General features: G+C 41.8%; 1 protein-coding gene across 2 annotated transcripts in view; it reads right to left on the bottom strand.

The window, feature by feature from the left end:
* The window catches only part of NRK (Nik related kinase), a 122,965-nt gene that overhangs the window by 34,813 nt on the left and 60,753 nt on the right, over positions 1-27,399 (bottom strand). For both annotated transcript variants that reach the window (XM_037908382.2, XM_037908383.2), the window contains 12 exons: positions 26,028-26,106; positions 24,675-24,850; positions 22,598-22,670; positions 21,953-22,160; positions 20,875-21,039; positions 19,141-19,305; positions 14,697-14,849; positions 8,685-8,816; positions 7,533-7,600; positions 6,383-6,498; positions 3,049-3,137; positions 1,448-1,566 (listed from right to left, as the gene is read on the bottom strand). In XM_037908382.2, the coding sequence (XP_037764310.1) occupies positions 1,448-1,566; positions 3,049-3,137; positions 6,383-6,498; positions 7,533-7,600; positions 8,685-8,816; positions 14,697-14,849; positions 19,141-19,305; positions 20,875-21,039; positions 21,953-22,160; positions 22,598-22,670; positions 24,675-24,850; positions 26,028-26,106 (1,543 nt within the window). The remainder of the gene's footprint in view (positions 1-1,447; positions 1,567-3,048; positions 3,138-6,382; positions 6,499-7,532; positions 7,601-8,684; positions 8,817-14,696; positions 14,850-19,140; positions 19,306-20,874; positions 21,040-21,952; positions 22,161-22,597; positions 22,671-24,674; positions 24,851-26,027; positions 26,107-27,399) is intronic.

The raw sequence follows: 27,399 nt of genomic DNA, 5'->3' as shown, positions 1-27,399 counted from the left end.
TCAGTGATTTAAAGGGCCTGGGGCTCTGCTGCGGTAGTGGCAGCTAGAGCCCTGGGCCCTTTAAATCGCCCCCGAGCCCTGAGGCTCCCAGCCGCCTCTGCAGCTGGTAGCTCGGGGATGATTTAAAGGGCCCCGGGCTCCCAGCCTCCACTACTGCAGCTGGAGCCCTGGCCCTTTAAATCAAGATTTAAAGGGCCCGGGGATTTAAGGCCCCGCCTCTTCCGGCTGAGGCCACGCCCCTTCCAGCTGAGGCCACGCCCCCTGCTCAGGGCTCCGGCATACCGGTAAATCCTCTAACTTACTTTCACCCCTGACTGGGAATAAGGAAATATGCTTATTTTCAATGGCCAGTTAGAACCTGGCCCTAGGTGTCTCATCTAAAGCCCATGCAAGCCAATGAACTTAATTGGGCTTTGGACCACGTACTTAGTGGGAAAGAAAAAGTTTTTAATTCTTAACTCCTGTGGGAATGGAACTTTTATCCAGGTCCTGAAAAGATTCATTACTCGCTGCAGATTTCACTTTGACCACTAGGGTCTCCTGTATCCAATTAGCATTAATCAGGATATATTTCCCTGGAGAGCTATCATGTAATTGAAATGGTACTCAATTGAGATTGGGTTATTAGCTAATAGGTGAGATGATACTTTTGATGGCACAAAACTTCTAGATATGACTCCATATATCTAAAGGCAAACCTCATGGGGGTCATAATGTGAATTCCCTTTTACAAAAGGCCCTGCAATTGTCAGATTTAGAAGAGAATTATGTGGAGTTAAAAGGACAGTGATGAGAAACTTCAGAATTATTACGGCATGAGAGGGCCACAAAACTCTAAAAATTAAGTAATAGATTTAATGTTATGTAGTGAAGCAATATGTTTTTTGGATTATCTGAGGTTTACAATGAACTCTCACCTACAATTGATAAAAACGTCCTTTTTTCAGATCACAACAGGGAAGTCTGGAAGAGGGGCACTCAAGAAAAATAAGGCCTTATGTAAAACAAAAACCAACAAGCTAGAGAGTTTTCAACATTTCCCCCCCTGTGCGTTGAAAGCGGTAAAACACAAATCAGGAGCATATGCAGGACAGAATAGATGTGCATTCTGGAAACAACTGGTAATAGCAATGCACAAGCAATTATTTTTCAGGAAAATATGCCTTTTAAATGCCTGGTAGGCCTTGCAGATCTCACTCACAAAAACTGCACTAGAGAACGGGAAAGCTAAAGGAGAATAAAAAACTTTGAGATCAGCTTGATAAAAAGCGTGCAAATTGGAGATACACCATCTGATCACCGTAATAATGTTGCAAAATCAAAAATAATACTGGCCACATTGTCGGTTGGCGTAAAGGGGTGGCTCTTATGTCAATACAGCTGTGCTCATTTACACCAACTTGTCCTTTGAGAGTTAACAAATTAGTAACAAAAGAAAAAAGCTAACCTTGTGTGAATCGTATCATCATCATCGCTGCTGAGCAGTTCATCACTGGATGATGAATATTCTGCTACTGTGGAGAACATGTTGGCACCGTCTTTCCCTTTGGCGAAGAAGGCTGGACTCTGAAGAAAGAAAACTCGGTTGCATTTTCCCATTTAAGAATCCACTGCAAAATCACATGAGCAAGCAGCCATCTTATTCCATTTCTAGTTGGTAAATAGTTACTGCAACTTTTAACTAAAACTCTTTATTAGGCAGATAACACTTCTGCACCGCCCAACACTGGAGCCAGGTAATACACAAAGAATAATGAGCTAAACTAAAATGACTGAATTACTCTAGCAATGGCGTCTGGTTAATTTTAACCAAGCTGTTAATTTTAGGTTCAAACATCTAACCACAATTTAGCAGGGTGAATGTTCACTAGTAGTATAAGCACCTTTCATCCAATCTTGGCTCTTTAAAAATGTTACTTTTGAATTTTGGGGCCAAGGTTAGGTTAAATCTCAATGGTATTTAAGGGATGGGCTTTAATATCTGTGTAGAAAATGCTTGTGTGGAGAGGTATTATACACAGGAAAAACAAACCTCTCACTTTCATTTTATATACACATTCCCCCAGGCTGTTTGGGGCAGGATTGTGCTTCAAGGAGCTTCAGCCCAGCTGCCTACTTGGGCCAGTGAGTAAATGCCATAATTTAGCCCTAAACTGGAGCCCTTGGCCTCTACTGAGTCTGCTAAAGTGGACACCATGCTAATTGTGATGGTGGTTTTGATAATGTGGATACAAGTCTACTGGGAAATGAAGTGAGACCATCATTTATCTACCAATGATACTTCTATGGCGCCCATTACTGCAGTACCTGAGCACCACTCAATCTTTAATGTATTTGTCTTAATACACCCCTGTAAGATAGGGAAGTGCTACTATCCCACTTCTTAAGGATGGGAAGCTGAGACAGAGTGAATATGTGGCTTACTCAAGGCCACAAAAGGATGCAAACCTGGTTCTCTGATGTCCCAGGCCTTTTCCCTAAGCCCTGGACCATTCTTCCTCTCCTCCAAACCTGTCTTACACAGACCGCCAAACAACTAGCTGACATTACGAACTCTAGGCTGCTACAGGTTTGCTCTAGATTTGACCCAGTCTCTGGCTATGCATTCCTCCAAGCCATCTAGGCCCTTCCCTGCAACTTTTAAAATACCAAACATTCCATGTATGATCTCTTGCTCAGGGCATGTTAGCTCCAGTTAACTGAACCGATGGGCAAACACCGAACTTTACAAGGCTGAACTAATAAAAAAAAAAAACCCAAGAAACAGAGGTCACACTTTATATTAAAGACACATTTATACACAGCTCCTGAAGGGTTAATACATTATTAAGCGTGTTACAATCATAAGTGGTAGGTGATCAGAGGGTTATAAGGACAGCAGTAGATTCTGCTACAGTGGGTTATATGCTCTGCCTATGAGCAGCCTGTTGACTTGGACTCTATAACAATTGGTTAACCATTAATTAAAAAGTTTATACTGTTTATAAATGTACCCTTACTAGAAAGTGTGACCAAAACCAAAACAGTGTTGGCAGTAAAAGAACCTACTGAAAACTGGGCCGGGTGAGGAGCATTTTCAGACTTCTTGCACTGCTGCGGGTGGTTCTGGGACAGTGGGCTCTCTGCCTTGGACGAGCCTTGATTCCCCAAAAGGAGAGTTGTAGAGAGAAGCATTAAACACATGGCACATACAACAACAGGACAATCCCGCAACACGCGCATAGGCCTCCTATGCTTGCATTGTACTGTTTTCTCTTTTATGGAAAGAGAAGCCTTCCTTTGATTGTTTAGGGTGAGCCGGCCCCCTCCTCCCCCTCCCGGCCCACAGCCCTGCATTTCTGCTGCCTAGGGTGAAGCCGGCAGAGTGGAAGCCAATTGGCTCGCACAAGCATTGTGGACAGTGGAAAAGCAGCAGCTCTCTGAAGGAGAAGAGTGGGGAAAGTGGACATGACAGGGTTGGGGCCGACGGGTCAGCCTAACCCTCTTAAACAGCTCATCACATCAGTGATTGCTCGGCACATTCCACGGCAGTGGGTGCCACCCAGCTGCGCTCCACTGATTGCAGGCCAAAGCAGAGGATGGAAACCCTGAGCCCCAAACCACACGTGCATGTTTTCCTGAGCACTTCATATGACTGTTGAGCAGAAACAGCATAGAGGGCCCAATCCTGTAACCCAGCCTTTGGGTAAGTATTCCCTACTCCCGTCAGCAGTCCCGCTAACATCAATGGCTCTGCTCCCATGCGTAAGAGGGAGTCAAGCCCTACATTTTTTAGAATATTTTATGACATTTTGCCACTGTCCAAACTTCAGAGCTCTCATCTCTCTCTGAATTCAGTGCCCTTTGGAAGCCAGGGTAAGTTTACACTGAAAGTGAAGCTGCCATAGCAGTCAGAGTTAGGGTGTATAAAACTGCACAGCTCCCTCTGCTAAAAGCAGAGGGGAATGCCCCCTCCTCCAAGGCTGGTGCCTTGGAAAGTCACTGTTCAGGTCTTGCTTCTCTTTATTCTTTGGCAGTAATAAGCCATGTCAGCACTTCTCCTGGCACAGATTGCTGGAAAGGGAGAGCCTTGGCTACTCCCCGCCCCCCCCACACACATTGTGTATGTGTGGGGGGGGGCAGGGAGGGGGAGTAGCCAAGGCTTTGCCCTTTCCCCATCCATGACTGGCTACTTCCCAAGCAGCTACACAGGAAGGGCAGAATTGTCCAGGATCGCTGCTGTCCTCCTTCACATATGGTCTAATAATGCAATTGGCCCATGAAAGGAAGTACATGGGCACCCTATTGCCCCTTACTCCTCTGCACTGGCATGGAAGGCAGCTCACAACGCAGTTCGTTGCTTAGTAACTTATTACATAACCTGTCCCATTGCTATCAGCGGGACTACCTGCAGAGCAAGACATTGCTCAGGGAGAGTAAGGATGGCTGAATCTGGCCAGATTAGGACTCAATAATGCAGGCAATTATTTGTGTATTTACATAATTTTATTACAATCACTATATGGATTTCTAAAGCTGTTTTGATTCCGAGCTCATTACTAATCACTGAGTGTTTAAAGCAACTAGGCTGCTATATTAGTTTAAATGTATTTAAACACCTAATTCACTGTTCCTTTGGCTTTGAGAAAATAAAACTTTTCCCTGACTACCACACATCAGAACGAGCTGTCATTCAATTACACTTAAGAACCCAAGGAGACATGTTAAACCACTGGGGAGTTTTTCAATTCTTTCCATGGCCAGTGAGGTTTTCAGTTCCCCTTCCCAGAATAGCACAGGTGTTACATATCAGACAGTGACTGTGAAGTGGCGCTGGGCTGCTGCATGATTGCTTTTTGCTGAATTATTATTGAAAAGGAAAATGACATAAAAGCAAAAGAAAAACAAGGTCCAATCATTTGAGAGCGTGGTTTGCATTTTTCTTGAAGCCAAGTTTTCTATATCCAATGGCTATTTAAAGCAAAGTTTGCTTGAATGTGTGACTGCAATAAATATGCAATTTGGCCTTCATTTATCAAGTTTTTGTAAATTAACACGAACATCACTTTAAAAATAACTTTTTCTTTAAATTCCATATTATTATGAAATGAATTTCTAAGATGCTCATTGCCATGATATCAGCCTTAACGCCAATGGAAACACCAACGATTTCTCCCTGCCTTAGTAGTTATTTACATAGTGCAAAGCAGGTGTCATATGCTACCATTCTGCAGAGAGCTACACAAGCAATGGCCAACCAGACTTAATGTATGTAACTGGTACTCTGACATCAAGGCGATGAGATTCTTATAATTAAATGTATTTTTAAACAAGACAAGGTGCGTGAGGTAATATCTTTTATTGGCCCAACTTCTGTTGGGGAGAGAGAGACACGCGTTCGATCTACCTGAAGAAGAGCTCTCTATAGCTCAAAAGCACATCTTTCTCACCAACCGAAGTTGGTTTAATAAAAGGCATTACTTCACCCACCTGGTCTTATTTAAAAACACATTTAATTCTAAGAATTATAATATCCTTGGACCAACACAGCTACAACAAACGACATAATATATTTAGGAGTAACTAGAGAGGAATAAAGCTGTCTACTTCTCCTTCAGTGTCCCTGCCTGCTGGTGCTTCAAGCCACATATTTAAGAGGAATCTGAGTTTGTACCACCACGCATTTGCACGGACTAGCATAACCCAAGCGAGCTATGCAGGTCTTCATCCACAAGTACGATTCAAAGCTGAGAACCCACCACACGTTTTGGTTACTCTACATGTGGTTGTCTCCGTCTAATAATTTGCTTTTGGCCCCTTTTAAAAGTTTTACTATATTTTTCAATAAATTATAATATACCAAAGGAATGTTTCATAAGAGGCTGAATGGGGGAACCTCATGTCTTCCCCAGCCAAAACAATAATAAAGTGCAGAAATGTTAATGCATAACAGCTGCTAAACTGTATCATCTCATTAGCTAGCAATCCAATAAAGTAGTAAAGGTCATGAAGAAAAGCTCCGGTGAGTTACCATTATTATAGTGTTAGGCCAATGTACCCATAACACCAGATCTACTGACTTTCAACGGTACTAGTGAATAAAAAGACACTGATTTTGTTTTTCACCTCCTAATTAAGACAGTTTATTACATTTTCCATCTGGGAACATGCTCACTGTCAGTTTTGCACTCAAAAAAGGAACAGTTTCTATTTTAACTCCGTGCTTGGAACACAGACCATACAATCCAGAAAGCAATCAAAATCATGTCACGAAAAGACATGCAGTGAACACAAATATAAATTTGTATGCAAGATTTTGACATCTTGGACTCAACATGTACCAGATTTCAAGGCATAGGAACATTACACATTTTGATTGATAAATCATTGACCTAAGAATCACCTGAGGTTGATCTTTTGCTGAGATGAGATCCCATCTCCCATTGCCTGCTGCCAGGAGAGCTGCTGCTGCTATTTAGTTTCAGAGCATGTCCCCCTGGGGATGGCTGCTGCACGTTACTAAACACAAAGACAAAAATCATATCCAAATATTTTGCATTTCTGTTCCTGGGCCTCAGAGCACTTACAGATGTTACTGAATCCAGCCTCAGAACACCCCCCGGGAGGTAGGTATTATTACCTCCATTTACAAACAGAGAAATGAATACACAGGAAGATAAAGGGACTTGCCTAAGGTCAAAATGAAGACTGTGGCATTCCTGACTCCAAACACTGTGATTTAACTACTAGCCCAAGTCTCTTTTTTGCATTGCATCCTATAATTCTTAAAGAGAGCATATTTAGTAATGAAGCTATTGGCAGAAACACCACAAGTCACGGCTAAACTGCATATATGCAGAGTCAGAGACAGAAACTGGGAGCATTAATGCCAAAACCCACCGACCTCTACCACCTGCCCACAGTGTGACACACATGAGTCTGATTCTCCATTAGCCTGCTCCTCAAGCAGTCATTTACACCAGTGCCAAGTGGGTGCTAGCAAAGCTGCATGGAAGGGTTTTACACCCACTTTTGCGCTGGTGTGAATGATGGCACCATATCCAGGGCAATGGAGAGTCAGGCCCACTGAGTTGTATTCATTGTGCTCAAACTACTGGACCAAATGAGAGAACTCAGAGCAGTCAGCACTAGGCCCTGCATACGAATGTGCAGGATCAGGCCCTTGCATATTATCAGTGCAATTAGGGACTGATAATAGGATGAGATTAAAATTATGCTGACGCAAAAAGAGAAGCGGAGCCACAAGCGGGTTTTATCTGGGTTCAAAATCACACATGTAAACTGTTAAGAGGAGAAATGTGAGCAGGTTTAGAAGCTTCTTTAAGGTTCAAGGTCAGAACATTTGGCTGGGTTACTTTGTGGGTAAGTTGGCTCCAAAGAGGGAATAATTGTCAGGGCCATTAAATGAAGTATGAACCGACGTTGACAGTGGAGTTCCTGAAGTTATGGCTTTGATTTTAATGAGCTGGCTTCAGTTTTCCTGTTGGTAATAAATCAACATTAGTTTAAGCACAAAACACAGAGGAGCTTACCTTGAAGGACATCTTTGACGGCCAAGATGATCCTTGCTGTAAAATTTAGAGGTTGTTCTTTCTGGAACCTTAAAGATTTAACCAAATGTTTCAGTTCGCTACTCTGATATCATATACTCAGTTAATAATCCCAACGTATGCCCTGCATAAATACAAGACAGACTAAAACACACAGAAGAAAAATGCTCCAGTGGGACATTCTGGGAATGTGTCTTTTTATTGGAAACTACATTATTGTTGGGTCAGTTTTTGTGGTGAATGGGGGAAATACAGTTCTGGGCACATAAATGTCCAGGGACTACCAGCCTACAGGGTGAATTACCTTAAATTGCTACAAACAACACACCCACCCAGGAGGCAGTAGAACATATATATGCAAATACCCAGCACTTGTACATAGGGGTTTTGGCTAAAAAAGAAACAAAAAATACTTTGAATTATGTGAACTAATAATCTAGCTCTGCAGTGTAACTAGATTCTTCAAAACCCGGGGCAGAGGGAAGGGGGCAGGGAGGAAAGAAACCAAATAGTTGGTCTAGCTAAATAAGTGTCTACACATACACAGACCACACACATATATTACATGTACTGACATACATAGCACTCACTCAGTTAGGCCAGGTATTATTATATTTACCCAAATCCATGTTTTTACATTATCCTTTCCAGATTAACAAGATCTCTTCAGCCACATAACCAATTTTGAGCTCCTGGGTGATTTCACTAATATCCTATCAGTCTATTCTAACGCAGGGAGTGACAGAATTACAGGGTGAAATCCTGGCTTCATTGAAGTCAATGGGAGTTTTGTCAAGATTTCACACATAACCCCTTCATCAGTGTGTTGGGTTTAATCTGCAATAGCCATTCCTATCAACTGTACATTAATTGTAGATTAAGAAATGGATAGTGAGATTGGGGGGGGACCCCCAGCAGGAGTCTAATTCTCCCCTTGATGCAGATCTATCTGTCATGTGCCCATCAGTATCAAGGCATATGTATAAGTTCTGGTAGTATGTATGGGGGTAAAGGACCTTATTCAATACTTAATGAAGCAAGTCAATGGAATGAATCCCACTGACTTCAGTGAAGCTGAATTAGGCACTATTAATAATGGCCAGCTGGAACATATACCCCTTCAGTTTCCAGTACCTTTGGAGGCTGCTCTTCATTTTGACAAACACTCCAGAATACATCATCCTGTCCTGGGCTCAGTGGTGTTATCACCATGTCTGACAGTGAACTGCTGTGGTATACGTCTCTACTGGTCCGGAGGTTTTCACTCTTCAAACAAATGAAGTTTATGTCAAACATTATCCCCCAGCCAGAATCGCTCTACAAACACTACCACCACAGTATTGGTATAGCCAGGTATTTGGCAAAGCAGACATATTGCATTAAATAAGGACCACTGGCACATGAATACAGTCTCATTTATCTTCACCTTTGTAAAGGAATTTATTTATTTTCAGGATGTGTGTGTGTGTGTGGGGGGATAATGGGTACCATAAAATATATTGCCAGTAAAATTTTCTTATACTTCACATTCGTCCTAAAAAAAACCCCCAACCCGTAGAAGCTAATATTTCATTAGTAGTACATGGGCAACTGCTTAACTGGATGGTATAAATCATATGCTGCAAATCAAACAGATTTCAAATGAATATTTCATGGAAGAATTAATTTCCAGTATGCATGTTGCATATAAAGCAGTCAAATACTCCTATTTTCAGAGTTAAGTATTGCAAATGTGTTCCCCAAAATGTAACCAACAGTTTTTCCCAAGAGCTGTACAAATTAAAGATGAGACCAAGCCCTGAGTCAGATTTGAAACAATAATTTCACTAAAGCTCAGGGATAGTCAAATCAAGGGGTGCCAATTTGGGCCCAAGTCTGTTTAAAAAAGCACCCTGATAAAAGCAGGTTGTTGTATTTAACCAGCAGCTGGCCTGAACTGGCAGGAAAATATTCTCACGCATGCTCTTCATTCCAAATGAAAGAACGTTTAAAAACTTAAAAACTCAAACTTTCAAAAGAAAGAAACTTTCAAAAGAAAACTTTCAAATACCCAGCATTTGCTACTTAGGGTTTCTGGCTAAGAAATAAAATCCTTTTGAGTGAAGGGATAGCTCAGTGGTTTGAGCATTGGCCTGCTAAACCCAGGGTTGTGAGTTCAATCCTTGAGGGGGCCATTTAGGGATCTGGGGCAAAAATTGGGGATTGGTCCTGCTTTAAGCAGGGGGTTGGACTAGATGATCTCCTGAGGTCCCTTCCAACCCTGATATTCTATGATTCTATTAATCTAGCTCCGCAGTGTAACTAGGCTCATCCATGGGGTGAAAGAAGCCAGAAAAGTCCACTGTGATGATCGTCTCTGAAAAGAGCAAGCTTCTTGGATTCAAGAAAAGCATAAGGGAAAATATATGGCAATGATGTTGTATGAGCTGGGTCCATCCAGAGGAATTTCTATGTGGCAATCCAGTTGGCGTTGCTAGTAATATCAGAGAGATGCCTGCAGCTATAATCTCTCATGTTGTTATCCTGTCAGATCTCACATGCTAAGCATGGCAGGAGCACTCCAGAGAACATCTAGGGACTGCAGGAAGTGGTATTAGTTATTCATTAGTTGACATTCTTCCCTCTGAATCAGGACTGAAGCAATGCCCAAGCATGCTAACATCTTGCTGCCTCCTTTCAAGGTACCTCCTTTCAAAAGCACCATAAAACCAGGATCACTTCCAGTCCTTAAAGATACCATTGCAATGTTTAATAAGAATAAAGGTACTAAACCTGTGTCCAAACCAAATTACATGTTGCCTGCTTAAAATCCCTCTGTGCATTCAGTGGGAACTTCCTGTCCCAAATTGCTACCGTGTGTCGCTATGCTCTGTTAAACAGCTGCTGTGGTTCATTCCAGAGGTAGCTGCCGTTCAATGAGTGAAGTTTCTTTACACATTTTTTCTATACAATACCTCAGAGTGGTATTTTACTGATTGAAGTCAGTAAAAATGTTTAAAATGCTTAGTAGAAAGATACTATAAACAGGTGATTATTGTTTACTTAATATTTCATTAATTTTCAATACTGTAATTTATATAAAAAATACAAGTAAAACAAATAACTAAGAACTAGGCACAGAATTTCAGAAATATAACGTATTATGATTCTGAAGTCTATATAACCCATCCTGGACTAATTACTTTATGGGAACAATAGGTCCTCATTAAGATTCCTTAACAAATATTGAAAGGAACAAAGTATAAAAGAAAAGAAAAATAAGATAATCCCAGTTTATACTTTCCAGGCTGGGATGGGAAAACCAGACGCAGGACACAGTTCTATCTATTTCATCTGCTTAGAGATTCAAGGTGCTTTATCTCAGTTTTGGGAGCAAACAGCTTATCAGCATTTAGAACATTTAATGGTCTATTTTTCCAGTTTGTGTTCTAAAAAAAATAACTTTTTTGCCCAACATGATTGCCACTAATAATAGTTTTTATTTAACCAAAATTATCTGTGGCTGCAAGGTGTTCCCTCAAGTGGCTTAATCTGGGGATAGGTATGGGTTTTATAGGAAGTATGTTATCAATACACAGGAATATTTTTCTCCATCGTCTCCTAGGCCCTGATGCAACAAAGTACTTAAGTGTGTGCAGAAATTTAAGCATGCGAGCAGTTCTGTTGACGTCAAGGGGACTACTCCTATACTTAAAATTAGGCACATGCCTAACTGCTTTGCTGAATCAGGGCCCCAGTGACTGGACAAATCCAACCAGGTGCTCTATGGGTGAAGTCTATTCCTGTGCAGATAGCCAGCCCAAGGCTAACATAGAATTCAGGTCCCACTTACGAGTGAAACTCTGGCCCCACTGAAGTCTAAGGGAGTTTTGCCATTGACTTCTATGGAGCCAGAATTACACCCTATAAATCAAAAGCAGTGGAACCCCGGGGTATTGGAGATAACTGCATCTCCTTGTGTTTGTCTGAACGAATCATTTTTACAGGGAAAGCTCTGTTGATGATTTTGAATTAAATAGAGCTCAATCGCATTGTGTTTTTATTATAAGCACAAGTGAGGGCATCCCACCCACTCCTAATCCCCGAGGCTTCCCTGTGGGTTTCAGAAAGATGCCCTGGGACGAAAGAATGGATCCTAACTGAGTTGAGGTAATGGGCTCTTTTCTGCATGGGAATTATGACAGAAGAGGACACAACACACAGCAGTAAGGCCATGCTTGTTTGAAAAAGATTCCAGAGGGGGAGTACAAGACAACTGGATTGCTTTGTGAGGACACCCCTAATATCATTTTGGCATGCATCCACAGGCATTCCTGGATGCTGTCCACATGTTGTCATAGGATGGCCTAAAGAAGGGAATTTTTTTTTAAATTACTGGTATCTTTGTTGCAGAGCTTGGATCAATTCATGATTTAATGCACAGCTGATTATTTTAATACAGCCAGCTTTCTGGTTCTAATTTAGCAAAAAAGTAGGACATTAATAATGTTCTATAAATTTTAATGTGTACAACTGAGAAAATATATCCAACAAATCCTTACAGGTGAACCACAAAGCCAATGAAAACTGAGTTCATCACAGATTTGTGTGCTACATCTTTACATTAGCCCGGCTGTGGGAAACAGCGAGAGGGGAAATATGTGGATTTTTTAAATATAAGTCTCAGGCACCATGTAATTCTGAAGATAACCCAGAATGCATCAGAGATAACCATGGGGCTCGATTCACCGCAGCCTTGCTCCTTATCATATGCAAAGTGAGTGAAGACTGGGTGGAAAACGTAACCACTAGGGTCCGGTAATGTTTTGCAGCCCCATTGCATGGGTGAAGAGGACTACACAAGGTGCAAGGCACTTCCAAATCAGGCTCTCTGCATCTTCGTGGCTGTGATGAGATTTCTTCTTTAATCATTCAGATACAGATTCAGCAAACCATTAAGTGTCACTTGATCTTACGGAGTCTGAACTGTGACAACATGCAGCCGCTGCTCTGACCTTTCAAAGCCTGAATAGTGGTATTTCAACACACACATCTGGGATTCATTTAGTTTTCGTATTAGTTTTACAGTTTACTTTTAAGTCAATGGTATTATATTTTGAGAAACAAATGAGCTCTATTCCTCTATACTTAGTTTTACCAGTCTTTGTCTCCGAGTCTTGTAAGCTGCAGATGACTGACTGGTCTCTGAGCCATCTTATACCATAAGCACACACAGCAAGAATGCATTGGTTCATTCCACCTTGCCCCAAAATGCTAAGTTACAGTGTGTACATTCATATGATTCACAAAAGGAATGAAAACACAAAACTCATTTTCTTCTTGAGACTAACTGCAAAACTAAATGTTTCTGATGTGGCCATTTCAAGAGAAGGATTCTTACACAGTATGGTTCCAAACATGCTTTTTGGAAACCATGTCTAGATATAATTTCTGCCTTTGATACAGGAATCTTTAAGCCTACTTCCAATTTTAGGACAGTTACATTAGTAACCAGAGTCTAATAGCAGAGATTTGGGCAACTCACATGGGGCAGAAGCTGTAAGGATCGGAGTGAAAAATAGGTATATGGATGAGTGTCAAGTGAACAAGGAAGGAAAAATCAAAAGCATCATGGAAAAGTTCCAGCAATGGTTCCTAGCCAAGCAAAGTGAAGTAGAGCGTGGAATACAACCTGAGAGGGGAGGGAAAAGAGAATGAATTGTGCCTAAGTTGGTCTCATGCTTTAAGAAAAACTGTTGGTAATAGCTCACCTTAAGTGATCCCTCTGGTTACAGTGTGCATGGTTTCATGTTCTCTGGGTATATCAATCTCCCCACTGTATTTTCCACTGCATGCATCCGATGAAGTGAGCTGTAGCTCACGAAAGCTTACGCTCAAATAAATTTGTTAGTCTCTAAGGTGCCACAAGTCCTCCTTTTCTTTTTGCGAATACAGACTAACATGGCTGCTACTCTGGAACCTATCTTAATTTGAGAAGACTTTCACGGTTCTGAGGGTCAAAAAATGATTCTGGAAATTGTGAAACCCTCTGCAGTAGTGGAAAGTGGCAGCTTCTTGGTGCCCTTTAGAACCGGGGTTCTGGGCCTGGGAAGAACCTGTACGCGTGTGTGGTGTCCCAGTGAATGGAACTATACTAACTATCCTCTAGGTGTGAAGGTGTAAGGCTTCAGTGGAGGCAGCTGGTGTCCCAGTTGGCTCCCTGGAGATTTTAGGGGATTTATAAGGCTTGTAGGTCAAATCCCCTACTTCTTCCAGGGTGAGGCAAATCTTCGACCAATGATGGAAGAACACAGAGGAAACTCAGCAAAAGGAGCTCCACAGATCTTCCAGGTGCCGCACGGGAGCAAAATCTGACCCTACATTGATAACTATTCCTCATTCCACCTCCGTGTGCTTTTAGAATATTTAACAAGGTTGGCAACAATTTCGCCAGTGTCAAGGCCTTGAGGTATTCCCCGCCTTTTTCACTTGTTCTGTAAAGTGTCATTTACCTTTCTGGTGCTATGTAAATAATACAGAATAAAATCCTTCCATAGGAAATAAAACAGCATAGTTGGTTCAGGCTTTTTGTGAAACATGTAAGGGCTTGGCTACACTTATATTTTATAGCTCTCTAACTTGTTGGCTCGGGGAGGTCAAAAATCACGCCCCTGAGCACAGCAAGTCTGAGCGCTTTAAAGCACTAGTGTGGACAGGCTCCCAGCGCTCGGAGCTTTCCCCTCGTGGAGGTGGATGACCAGAAGCGCTGGGAGAGCTCTCTCCCAGCGCTCGCGCGTGACCACACTCGCACGTCAAAGGGCTGCTGTGGGATTACTCCCGCGGCAGCGCTTTGAAGTTTTTAGTGTAGACGTAGCCTAAGCGTGACATCAGAGACTCCGTGCCATCAGGCATCAACATATCTGAAATTAACCGTTATCTAGCCCTAATCTGCAATGCCTGCATACAATCCCATTTATAATTCAGCAGGAAAGGATGGTATCAACAAATTCGTAGGGCTAGATTGTCACAGCCCTTAGTCAGCTGTGCCAGGGGGTCAGAGGGAGGACGGCCTCTTTTACCTCCTCTGCCGAGACTGCGATTGACTTAAGCGAGGCCACGACTTCACCCCACGTTTTACGTACTGCATATGGAATAATGACACTTTACCTGTGCTAGCACCGCTCTTTGCAAAGCTGGGGTGCAAGGACTGGAACTACTGCCAGAACCTAGTCTCGTATGTGGCGTGGCTTCGTGTCCAAGAACTGCTGCCCAGCTGAGATGAGTCTGTATCCCATCATTTTTCTTCTTTCTGTCCTCGGCCTGAAACCAAGAAATAAAATCAGACCCATTGCAGACGACAGCCTCAGTCCTGCCATCAGGTCCCTGTGGGTGCACTCTGATGTCCGTGCAGACCCACTTTGACGAGACTCCGTGCGGGTGTAAGATCTGCCCATGTGGATCCAAGTGAAGGATCAATACCTAAACATTCTCCCTAATTTGAACCTCACCTTTTACATGAAGCTTCCAATCTGCAAGAAAACTCACTGCAGCATGATACTGCCAAGTAAAAGCCTCAACTGTGAGGTGCTTGGATTGCAATTTTGTTTTCTTTCATGCCACCCAATGTATTATTAGTTGAAATCTCATAGGAGGAGGGGGACCTTTCCTTATGTGTTCAACAGGATTTTAAAATCTACATTGAATTTCCTCCTCCCTCTTCCCCCACAATGTGTGGTCTGCTGCACCTGTTCCTTCTGCTCCTGGTGTATAGTCACCTGACCCGATAAAGCAGACATTACTTACAGGTGGTTTTCTGCATTAAAATACGTGATAGCATTTTATATTGTTTGGAATATTAACCACACCACGTAAATTTGGCAGATGAAAATGCCCTAAACTGTACAAAGATCATTTCATTTCCAAAGGCCCTGCTCACTACAAAATTGCTTTCCCACAGTTTTGACCCTACAGCTCTTTCTGGTTTTACTCAACAGGACTAATTCCTGTTTATTAATTCTTTAGTGTAAACCTTTCGCTTTTCGTCTGATTTAGAAGGATAGGAACAGTTTTACAGAGCTACCCGAGATTAATGCTAACTCATTCCTAGCTATCGGTGTCTAAATATTTTATTTTATGTAGATAGTTTTTTTAAATGCACCTATCACTATATCTGGGTGCTTATGCCTACGTTAGGAAGGGCATTAACACTGTTGGGAACATATTCTAGGAACCTGCTGATGACCTGTGATGGAGAATGATTCCCACTAGTTTCACAGATCTGTACCGGAAAAGGCACTTCATTAAAACAAACTCCCAAAGCATACCAAGAACTTTGGGTGAAATTCTGGCTCCACTGATGCCAATGGCATCACTCCCATTGACTGCAGTGGGGCTAGGTTTTCACCCTTTGTATCCTCTCTCAGTAAAAGACAAGTGCCCTCCCCCCAGTCACTAGCAAGGAAAAATGAAAATATTAAAGTATTTTGGACTGTGACGGGTTGCCCCCCTTTAAGGTGCCACCTGATGTACTGGGATACCACTGAGCCTGCCTGTTCCACCAGCCTGGGCCCTCTTTACCCTGTCTAGCCAGGCTCTTAAGCTTCCTCTAGCACACACAGAGGCAGGGCTACACCCAGCTGCAGACAGACCCAACGTATATTGTCTTGTGCTGTAATTTAGCCGTGACCATGAACTGATTCGAAGACAGTCTCCCCTTTTCACAGCTAAGCGAATGAATTCTCAAGAGTAGCTTCCGTGGTCATGAAGAACAATTTTTTTTAATTCTGTCAACTCAGCTGTAGAGCCAGCGAGCCTTGGGCATGAATGTCTGCCAACCGTCATTTAACCAAGTCTCATAAAAGTACTAATGAATGTAAATTCGATTTCTGCAGAACAAGCTCTGGAAGAGGGAGTAACCTCTGTCAGAAGTCATGTTTTTGTAGTGCAGAAGTTAGCAGCTCTTTGGATAAGAAAGCAGGAGAAAGATCGATACAACTGATAAGTTCGATGAGACCTAATTTTTAGAGAGGGTCAAAACATTTTGACTTTTTTTTAAAAAGATGACATACAAAAAGTTGAACTGAAAAGCAACTGCCTTTTTTCCCAAAATTTGACAAAAAAAATATTTTGCCACTGATCAGTGGCACTGATTTGTATTTAGCTGGGAGACCCTGCAATTCTTTTCCAACCACGTTTTCAGCAAAATAGTGATGTACAAATTGTGATTAAATATAATCTATCATCAAAAATAGAATAAATAAATGGCTGCAGTATGGTACAGTGAACACAAGAGACCATTAATACTGGTGAAGAAATTGCATATTTATCTGATTTCCCTTATCTTTTTTCCTCAGTGCCGCATATTTCCAGATGAGTCCAGCTATGCACAACTGATAATGTCAGGATTCAATATTTAGCTTAAAATTTAACAGGAACCATATGAACTAAATTCTACAATACATTTTATTCAAGTACAAAGAGGTCATTTATGGAATACATGCCAAAACCAGATGAATATTTGAGTTGACATTTTGCTGTAGATTTTTCCCTTGGCTATCGCAAAAAGAAAGTGAAATAGGCTCAACAGAGATGCATTTCTTCCCCCACCCCTGAGAAAGTTGAGCAGAAACACAACATTTTCATTGACTCTTGTAGGTACATATTTAGTAAATAGCTCGCTTCTCTCTCTGTGGGCCCAACCTGCTGACACAGCCTTGGCTAGGTTTCCAAAACAAACATTGACTTCCAAAAAAGCTAATTCCGATGTCACTAAATTATTTATTTACTTACTTAATGCAATAAACCTCTTGGAGAGGAGACATTTGTTTTTGATAGCTAAGTTGCGCTTCAAACAGAATTATGCCTTCTTCTGTTTTCACAAACAGCTACTGTAATAACATGCTTAGGCGTTTTGTTTCCCTAAACTGATTTCATATCATTGCTTGGTTTTGTTGCAGTATTAAAATGTATCATTTCAAAAGTCTAGCAAAATAGTTCATTTAATTGATCATCAACAGAGGAAATTCCATCTTGTGAACATCTGCAGATCTCTTAATCTAAAGCTCATACACTGATAACGTCAGAGTTCACCCGTTTAGATACTGAAGCAAAGTATGCTTATCAGCATTCTGCTTTCCTTAGACACACACACACACACACACACACTGAGTTTTTCACAAAGCCTTTACTCAGGTATTTTGGAAGGTGCTTTGCTAGAAATATCACCCAGACTGTTCATGCCCCATACTTTACACATACACAGTAAAGGTGTGGGGCATGATTCTGCAAGATGCTAGCAAACTGCTCCCAATCCAGCAAAGCACTTCAGTACATGCTTAACTTTAATCATGTGGTGGTTCCACTGGCTGCCGGATTGAGCCCCTAGCTGGGAAGTTTAAAAAAGAGAAAAGGGGCTAAAAATGATGGGATATTATATACAATAAGGGACGCAAAGGAGCTTTGGCTCCATGACAAGATGACACGATACAAACTATCAGTAGGATATACATATAAAGAATCCATTTTGTGGGCAAAAACCTTTTTTGAAGCAGCAAAAAGAACTGAAGCTCTGTCTAAAGTAAGTCACTGACTACATGGTCATGCATTATCCATCAAATCTAAACTTATTAGGTAAAGAGACAAAGCGGTAGAGGGTACTATCTTTTTTTGGGTCCACTTCTGTTGGTGAAATAGACAAGATTTTGAGCTACACACCTCTTTTTCAGGTCTGGAAGAGCTCTGAGTAGCTTGAAAGCTTGTCTCTCTAACAGAAGTAGGCCCAATAAAAGACATTACCTCACCCACGTTGTGTCTCTAATATTCTGGGACCAACACGTTTACAACAGTTGCAATTAACTAACTAAAGATCTTTAAGTACAGTGAGTGGCAAAGGATGTCACATTCCATGTTCATTGACTACAAGAATCTAGAGTCCTGTGCTTGGGTTTAAATTACAGAGGAAAAAACGTTTGTGAATCTGAACTAGTTTTCGCAAAAAGAACAGGAAGACTTGTGGCACCTTAGAGACTAACAAATTTATTTGAGCATAAGCTTTCGTGAGCTACAGCTTACTTCATCGGATGCATGAACATCTTCCTGTAGCTCACGAAAGCTTATTCTCAAATAAATTTGTTAGTCTCTAAGGTGCCACAAGTCTTCCTGTTCTTTTTGCGGATACAGACTAACACGGCTGCTACTCTGAAACCTGAACTAGTTTCGCAAACCTAAAATCAGTCTCAGAGGTTCACCAAATCTCATATGCCACAAGTTTCATTCATCCCTAGTCGGCAGGCAAGGACATGACAGAGAGAGAAAGTAGACTGGTTACATGCCATTGCAGAATGTGGCCAAACTGGCTGTGTGGAAGGATCTCACTTTTTTTCTCTCCTTCATCAAATCCACTTTGATTTGGAGTAGAAGTAACGGAGACAAAACCTGTACTGTATGGAGAGGTGGTAGCCAATCAGGCTTCACTGCGATATATAGTGCCTGGGAAGATACACACCTTTGCCCAGATTTGGGTTAAGGTTTATCCAAAAGACCAGTCAATTCCCTTCCTCTGAGTTACCTGCACATCACAAAATGTAACTGTAACAATCTGTTATGTGGGTACCTCTTTGCTTGTACTGCTTGGCGGAGGCTGTGATGCTGAACTCGAGCTCTTTGGAAGCTCTTTCTTCTTTTGCTTGTGGTCGTGCTGAAGAGACAGCAGTTGGGTCTGATCTTTGGGAAGAGTCCGATGTAACTTCTTATTGTGTTGCACTTCTTCCACCTTTTTCTAAAAACAAGTCGATATTAACAATTTTCACTTTTTAAACATTCCTACTGGGATTCTTAAAGGGGCTCACATGAGCTGTATTTCAGTAGGAGTCGGGTGCCCATCTCTCTTAGGTCCCCTTTGAAAATGGCTAGAATCTTGGCTCTTGTGAACCAAAACTTCCTGAATTTGCATTTAATAGAAGTATAGCCTAAAACAATAACAAAAAAGCCCCTCTGCCAGCTCCAAAGTGTTCTCTTAATATTTTTCATTGGTGCCTTTCTAATACTCTTATGACTTTTCCAAAAGCCAGTGGCTTTATTGAACATTATAGTTTTGAAGGGTTCCATGTTTCCAATTCCATATAAGCAATTCACCTGTGAAAACACTGTGGCCAAAATGCTAGACTTTGCACCTGTTACAAGATCTAAGTGGTGAAAATATTTCCATTTCAATTTCATTTAGTGAGGGAGAAAGTGGGGTTTCAGAAGGAAAATTCAGAAGGAAAATAAAGGAGCTGGGGATTTACATTAAAGATGGGCTGATGTTTGTGAGAAGCATACAGGATTACTATATTTTTCAATCAAGTCAAAAGTAATTGACTGGGATTATTTTAATTTTAATTGTGTACCATACATCATATGGTTTCTTGGGTATACAAGTTCAGTAACTTATTCAGAAAGTGTATGGGGAGGTGTTTCCTGGACCTTCTTTTCCAGGAAGACAAGATGAAATAGGAGACAGAAGACAGATGCCCCAAGCCCATCTCATGTACATTGTGCTCAGAGGGATCAGATGGATCTGCATTGTATTCCATTTCCATCCTCTGACTGCTTTACATAATCATCACTTTCTACTTTACTTTCAAGGAACAGAAGAAATATCCCAGTTCTGATGTTTTCTGACAGTACCCTACTGTACGTGTTAAGACTTTCAAATTTTCTGACTTTACTGGGAAATATAATCCAGTCTAAATCAACAGGAAAGGCAGATAAAGAAATGGCCAGATTTGCACTGCTCACACAGAAACTGGAAAGCTGCCACAATGGGGCAGGTACATCCTTTTATGTAGACAGGTCCCCAAATGTATGCCAGATTTGGCATACACCACCCTCTCTTGGCCTTCCCCAGCATGAAATGTACGTGGGAGCTGGGGGCAGGAGGGTGCTGTGCTCCAGTCATCCCAGGCCAGGGCACAGCCTCTATGGGGCCATTCTTAGTAATTTTCGACATGCACCGTGGCAAAGTAGGCCTTAAGGCATGAGCTGAAGGAGAAGAGGGTAGTGGTTTTACAGACCAGTTCTGTAAGGAAGTTCTACATGTTAAGGAGCAGCATGGAAATAAGTGCAAAACTTAAGGGAGAAGAAATCTGGCATTGCTGGAGGAATGGAGATGACTCAATGCAACACAAGCAGAGAGGGGCAGAGTTGCCAGGGGCTGTTAAGGTGAGGAAAGAACCAGTAAATAAATGAAAAAAGCCCCTCTATATGGTCCTTGACCTATAGGAACAAGAGACTCCATTAATTAACTTAGACTTCAGCCACAGAAACAAGGAGCTGTGAATTGCATCAGTAAGTCCTGGAGTTATACCTGCTTCCTTTCTGATTTCCTCTGTCCGTCCACTTTGCACATTTCCTCATCAACAAATCTCTTGTCATCTTCACACTTTTCATCTCTGCGCTGAACTGCCTTAATTTCTGGCCATCTCTGCTCACATTCTTGCTGCTTCCGGAGCTCTTCTTCTCTCTTCTGATGCTGAATAAGTGCCAGGGAACAGCATTGTTCATTTTAAATTTTACTTCTTTGCTTAAAGATTATTAGTAAAATATGCAATTAGCTATACACTTTTTATTCATAATTATGAGACATTCCCAACAGAGAAGGTCAAAAAACCCTATTCCTGGAGGATAATCAGTGGTGGTGTTATGTATTCTAGTATGACCCAACAGAAGTTGATGGTTGTGTTTGGTATTAAAATAACGATAAGCTTCTGGGATTATATCCTGGCCACACTGAAGTCAATGGCAGTTTTGCCATTGATAGTAATGGGACCAGGATTTAACCATTGCTGTTGGGTCAAACAAGCCTCAATCGTAGAATTCCTTATTTCAGCACATGGCATTTTGATAGGGAAGAGTTATCTGGAGTGCCTAGATTTTGTTGGAGCAGATTGGTATTTCAAAAGCGTCATCTTAACTGTCCTATAATGGCTTCAGAGGCCATGAAAAGACATGACTCTGATTTAGCAACTGCAATGTAGCACCACAAAAGCAGAGTGCAATCTTATTACAGGTACCAGTGTAGTTTGGACTCACAAGTATAGACTTGAACTTGGACTATGCACAAGGGCAAGGGAATAAGAATTCCACCTCTGTTTTGCCTACCCATTCCTGGGGTCCAACCACACTGAGGTAAGTGTGGTTACACATCGACTTCCCAGAGCACCTGGGCAGGGAGTTAGCAGGAAGTGGGTAGAACCTTTTCAAAAAATTGATTAATCTCAGTGGTCAGAAGCCACAAATTTCTACCAGGGTTAAAGATTCCAAACCAGCTGGTGACGGGAATTTAACAAGGCCTCTTTTTCTTTTAAAACCTATTCTTGAAATTGGCATAGTTTCGTTGGTCACTGATTGATATACGTGGATTACAAATACAAGCCATTTCCTACATCCTCCAGCCTCTTCCTCCGCTCTTTTTCTTGCTCGATTCGTTTCTGCCGCTCTGCCTGCAGCTGCTTTTTGTATTTCTCCTGGTCCTTTAGCTGCTGCTGCTGGAACTGCTGCTGTCGATGAGGGTCAGACCGATTTTTGTTCTCCTGCTGCAGCCTCAGAAATTCACGACGGAGCGTTGATTCACCAGGGATATTAACTATGGAACTGAAACAGAAGAGAAGTTTCTATAAGACTCACCATAACGTTAAAGCCGCAGAGCAAGTACAAAACGTCGCTGGGAAATGGCATGCTGCCCGTGCTAACAAATGTAAATGTTCAAATAAATCTCCACAGAATCATTCTCTGTAGGCTGGCCATGCTTCGGTATTTACTACACTACAAAATCCAGGCTGAAGCTGATTATCTGCTTCTTTGTTTGTGACGTTCCCTCCCCATTGCTGGGGAATTATGAAAACAACATATTGCAGATACCTTACACTCAACATTTAGATGCAACAGCTACAAACCAGTTATGGCTAACTGGGTACCACAGAGCATTAGGGGGTTAGAATATGGTAAGAAAACCCATCTGACTGAGGAGAGGTGCCTTTGATGAAAATGCTTTGGTTAGTCCAATATTACACAGAGCTAATAAAATTAACCTTGGTTCTCCTTCATCTTCATCCAGTTCATCATCTTCTTCCTCACTTCCAGTATACTCATACTCTGTTTCGTCTAAAAAAAGAAAACAATACAAACCCAGATACGGAGTACGTTACCTCCCAATACTAACCTAAGTAATGGTTCTACAAAATCACAGCAAATGACTTTAGGGTCCGATTCAGAACCCACTGAAGCCAATGAGAGGCTTGTTTTGACTTCAATGGACTTTGGATCAGGGCCCTTTATGTATCAGATTTGAAGAGTCTTAAAAGTGTTAATGGAAGAAGGAAAAGAAAGAGACATCATCAGCTAGTCATTAATGGAACCCCTTATGGAAGGAGTAGATGGTTCAGGGGATTACGGATGGGTTACCAAGTTTTTCAACATTAGGTCACCCATTCAAACCCAGCTCAGGTGATCTGGGAAAGTCAACGGGAGTTGGGAAACTAACTCCTTTAGAGCCCTTTGAAAATGGCAGTCTAAAAGGTTGTTCCCATTGAGTGGTCTACATGAAATGGGTTTCATGGATCTAGTCTACTTTTCAGTAAGCAGGCGTCCACATTGGAACCAATCAGAAGAAGCCAAAAAACGGTGGCAATATCTGCAGAAGGGTGCCTCAGAACAGGATTTGAGGCACATTGGTGGGAGGGTGTCAGGGAGCTTGCATTGCCATTGCCTGCCATGCTATGCCTGTTTTGTGGATGAGCCGAGGCCTTCAGTCAATCCAGACCTAAATTCATATGAAAATTAATAAAACTAATTAAGTACAAAAGAGAAACACCTTGTTAACTGGTTAATTTGAGTGTTAGTATAAACAGCTCATAAAGAAGCAAAGTTGCAACTCTGATGTTCTTTCCAACTTTTATCACGAAGGCAGATCTTTGAAGTTTTAATTTCATCCAAACAGGGTCAGCATCTTTATTTCCAGCTGGGCACAGTGTGACAGTGGGTGTCTGCAACTTTTTTTTTCAAGTCACTGAAGTGTATCATGAATAGTAATTCCACAACATTGCTCCCCTTCAGGTGAGCTTTGACTATCAGTAGGAATTCTGCCCCCCATGTAATTTTCTAGCATTTATGTAATTATTACCATGAGCTTTTGCACAAGTGGCAAATGTGTAACCTTTTAATAAGTTGTTTTCCTACTCATGTTTGCTACTGTTCCAAACGCTTCGAGACCCGCAGATGACAGGTGCTATAGAATGTACCATTATTATTATTTCAGTAAGTAAATTACACCTTGCGGCAGTAGTTTCATTTCAGATACAAAAATCTCATTGTGTCAAACCAATACTTAGACTTTATACATACAGCACTTTAAATCTTCATTACACTTTACAACCAGGCTCTAATATTCAACTAATCTTCACAATGCCCTTGTGAGGTATAAAATATACAGATGGAGAAAGAGAGGTGGAGATGTTAAGTGGCTCCGTGGCTCTCTCTTTCTATGCTGCATGGCTGATATGCAATATATCGTCATTTATTCAAAAATCAATCATTTAGTCTAAAACAGATTCTTTTCTAAATTTTGCTTTGGAGAACAAAGTTAGAGTTTGTTTTAGTTGTTACAAACTCAGATTCTTGTTTTTGAATAAATCAGTAGGTTGAAAGCCCAGGTAGGAGTAAAACAAGGAAATGGATTTCTTGATCTCTTCTGTCTGATTTAGTCACTTGGGGCCCAGATTTTCAAAAGAGCTCAGCTCCTGGCAGCTCTCATAGAGACATTTATATCCCAATTTTCAAAAGAGCTCAGTGCTTAATGCATTGAACTCCTTTGAAAATCCAGACATTTATCTAGGTGATTTCATGGGAGCTGATTTCTCTTGAAAATCTGGGCCCAGCTACAAGTGCTGAACCCTTCTTAAAATTCCATCCTCGGGTCCCCTGCAATCAGCTCCATGCAGACACACACTGTGGGTGAAATCCTGCCACCACTGAAGTCACTTGCAACTTGCAAGACTCTCATTGTCTTCAGTGGGGCCAGAATTTCACTGTGTCTGCACAGAGCTCCACTGCCTTTTGTAAGCCTCTGTGCAGGATGAGGGCCTATGTTTGCATTATTTTTAACCTTACCTTTCTCTCCCTTTTTCTTCCTGGTCCTGTCCAGGTGGTCTTTCAGCATGATGCGAACTTGCCGTTCATTCTGCATGTCTCGGATAAAGGAATGCTTAAGCAAAGTTTCAGTGGATGGACGATGCAAGTAATTTTTAACTAGGCAACTTTCAACAAAATTAAGAAATTTCTTGGACCTGGGGGGGAAAAAACCAACAACAAACAAACAAAATCAGATGAAAATAAAATTCTGCTTAAATTTACATAGCACCTTTTACCCTGCAGGATCCCAAGTCACTGTATTTGCAAAGTTTGCTTTGGCCAGCACTAAAGCACAGCCTCCTCTGGGGTGGAATACAGCAGGAGTTTTATCAGTATACCACATCACTACATGAAAGTTTAGGACACAGAGCAAGGAAGAATTCTAGGACAAATTCTGCTCACTGTGACATTACGGTGAATTTACACCAGTGTAACCGAGGGCAGAATTTCACCTCCTGTATCCAGTTGAAATAGTAGGGGAAATTTAAGGAGGCAGTAACTACCAAAATTGGATTTTGACTATAATAATAAGACTATCACCACTACACTTACAAAAAGTCCATAATGACCATACATGGCAAAGACCACAATTTTATGTCTCATCTGAAAGACAAACACAATTCTCCCTAAATTCATGCTAGGGAACGTGTTCATTCCTGATGTATCTGGATACAGTGCCACCTTCTGGCCTACCAACACTACTGCCTGCAGCACCTTGGGTTTTCCTTGGAGGTCTCCTGATAAACACTGAACAAAGCAACCCCACGTAAGCCATGTCTACATTGGAATTTCAGCCACCAGTGCAAGTCCCTAGTGTAGGCACAGTTTACACCAACGCAGTGCAATTTGTACCGGGGCAGCTTAGCTGGGTTTCAAATTGGGGTAATCTGCCCCAGTGCAGATCATGCTTCACAAACAGGAATTGTGTTTATACTTGGCACTCACATCAGTAGCTGAAAGAAAAGGAGGACTTGTGGCACCTTAGAGACTAACACATTTATATGAGCATAAGCTTGCGTGAGCTACAGCTCACTTCATCGGATGCTTTCAGTATCCAATGAAGTGGGCTGTAGCTCACGAAAGCTTATGCTTAAATAAATTTGTTAGTCTCTAAGGTGCCACAAGTCCTCCTTTTCTTTTTGCAGATACAGACTAACACGGCTGCTACTCTGAAACCTATCAGTAGCAGAAGGGATTATATCAGTAGCAGAAATACCAGCATAGACAAGATCTCATTTGTAAGATTTGATAAGATCACAGTCTTTGAGCTTCAGGCATCAAAAACCCACAGAAGCCTGAGGCTGCTAAAATATATTTTAAAAATATCTTTACCATTTTCTGGATTTCAGTTTTGGGGGAGGGTTTCGTGGAATGAGAAAGAGAGCTCTCATGGGATGCATATCACACAGGGCTGCAAAGGAAAACACAAGCTATTAAAAAGTACACTAAAGCAGTGCCAGGTTTCCCCTGTCCTTTGATCCCTTTGACATACCTAGGGTGATGTGGGGGCATGGAATAGCTCTTTCTGATATGAGAAGTAGCAGCCCTTTAAAATTCCTCCTGTTCTAAAGAATGGAAGGGTCCTTCACAGGAGTTCAATGCTATTCAGTGGAATTCACTGCCCCGAGAAGGAAAAGCTTTGCAGCACAGAAGGGCTCTGAGTGGGCCGGACTGTACATTGCTATAGCTGAGATGCAAGGATTCAGTAAAAGGAAGGACTCCATTGAAATGATCAGTGCAGCCCTTCAGACTTTTAAGGCTCTATATCTCTGTTCAAAACAAAGGCCAAAGAATGCTTGACTGGATTATAAAACAAGCACATTTTCATAGCGATGAAGGACATTTACACCTACATGTGAAAGTCAAACTCTGGATCAAAATGCTGATCTATTTTAATATGCCTGGTTTACAGCTGAGATAAACAATAAGCTCGATGTTAACAAACCTCCTCACTCTAAAGCACGTGGCATAAGGAAAAAAGAAGGAAGAGAAAAACCTGGCATGGGAACTGGTACGTCGCTCCATTGGAGCTGGACATATGGCTAAGAACATGTTTTGGCTACACTGTATTTAAGGACTCTGTGCCCACTTAGACCAATTGGTGCTTTCTAAACAGACTCCATCACTGCGTTTGGTACACTGTTTTTTTTCTACCTACACCCACTCCTGGTTTTGTTGTAGAAAGTCAACGCTGAAAACAACACTAAAAAGTAAATACTGTCCTGACCCAGAAAGTCCACCCCCTACATTTCACTGACCATTCCCAATGTGTCACGTTTGCTGGGTGTGGAGTAGAAATGTTGGCGGATGGTTGCCCCTCCAAAATGCTACTGCAGGCTGAATGATATGGATGGGGACTATCAGGCCTGACAATCTTGGTGTAAACCAGAAGTAACTCTACGGCCACATCTGCACTACAAGTTGGAGGTGCGATTCCCCTGCTCGTGGACACTTACTCACGCTAGCTCTTGCAGAGCCGGGGAGAACATAAATAGCAGGGGATGGGCAGCAGCGGCAGCAGAAGCCTGGCTTAGCCGTGCCCAGTACAAACCAGCCTGTAGCGGGCGGGTACGCAGCTGGCATGGCTCAGCCATACCTCAGCTGCCGCTAACCGGGCTACTGCAGCTGCACGGCTATTGACGCTCCCGCTAGCTTGATGAGAGCTAGTGCACGTACGCGTACATGAGTGCGGGAATGACAACCC

The sequence above is a fragment of the Chelonia mydas genome, chromosome 9 (assembly GCF_015237465.2).
Source record: "Chelonia mydas isolate rCheMyd1 chromosome 9, rCheMyd1.pri.v2, whole genome shotgun sequence".
Lineage (NCBI taxonomy): Eukaryota > Metazoa > Chordata > Testudines > Cheloniidae > Chelonia > Chelonia mydas.
This window is presented reverse-complemented; position numbering and strand designations above follow the sequence as displayed.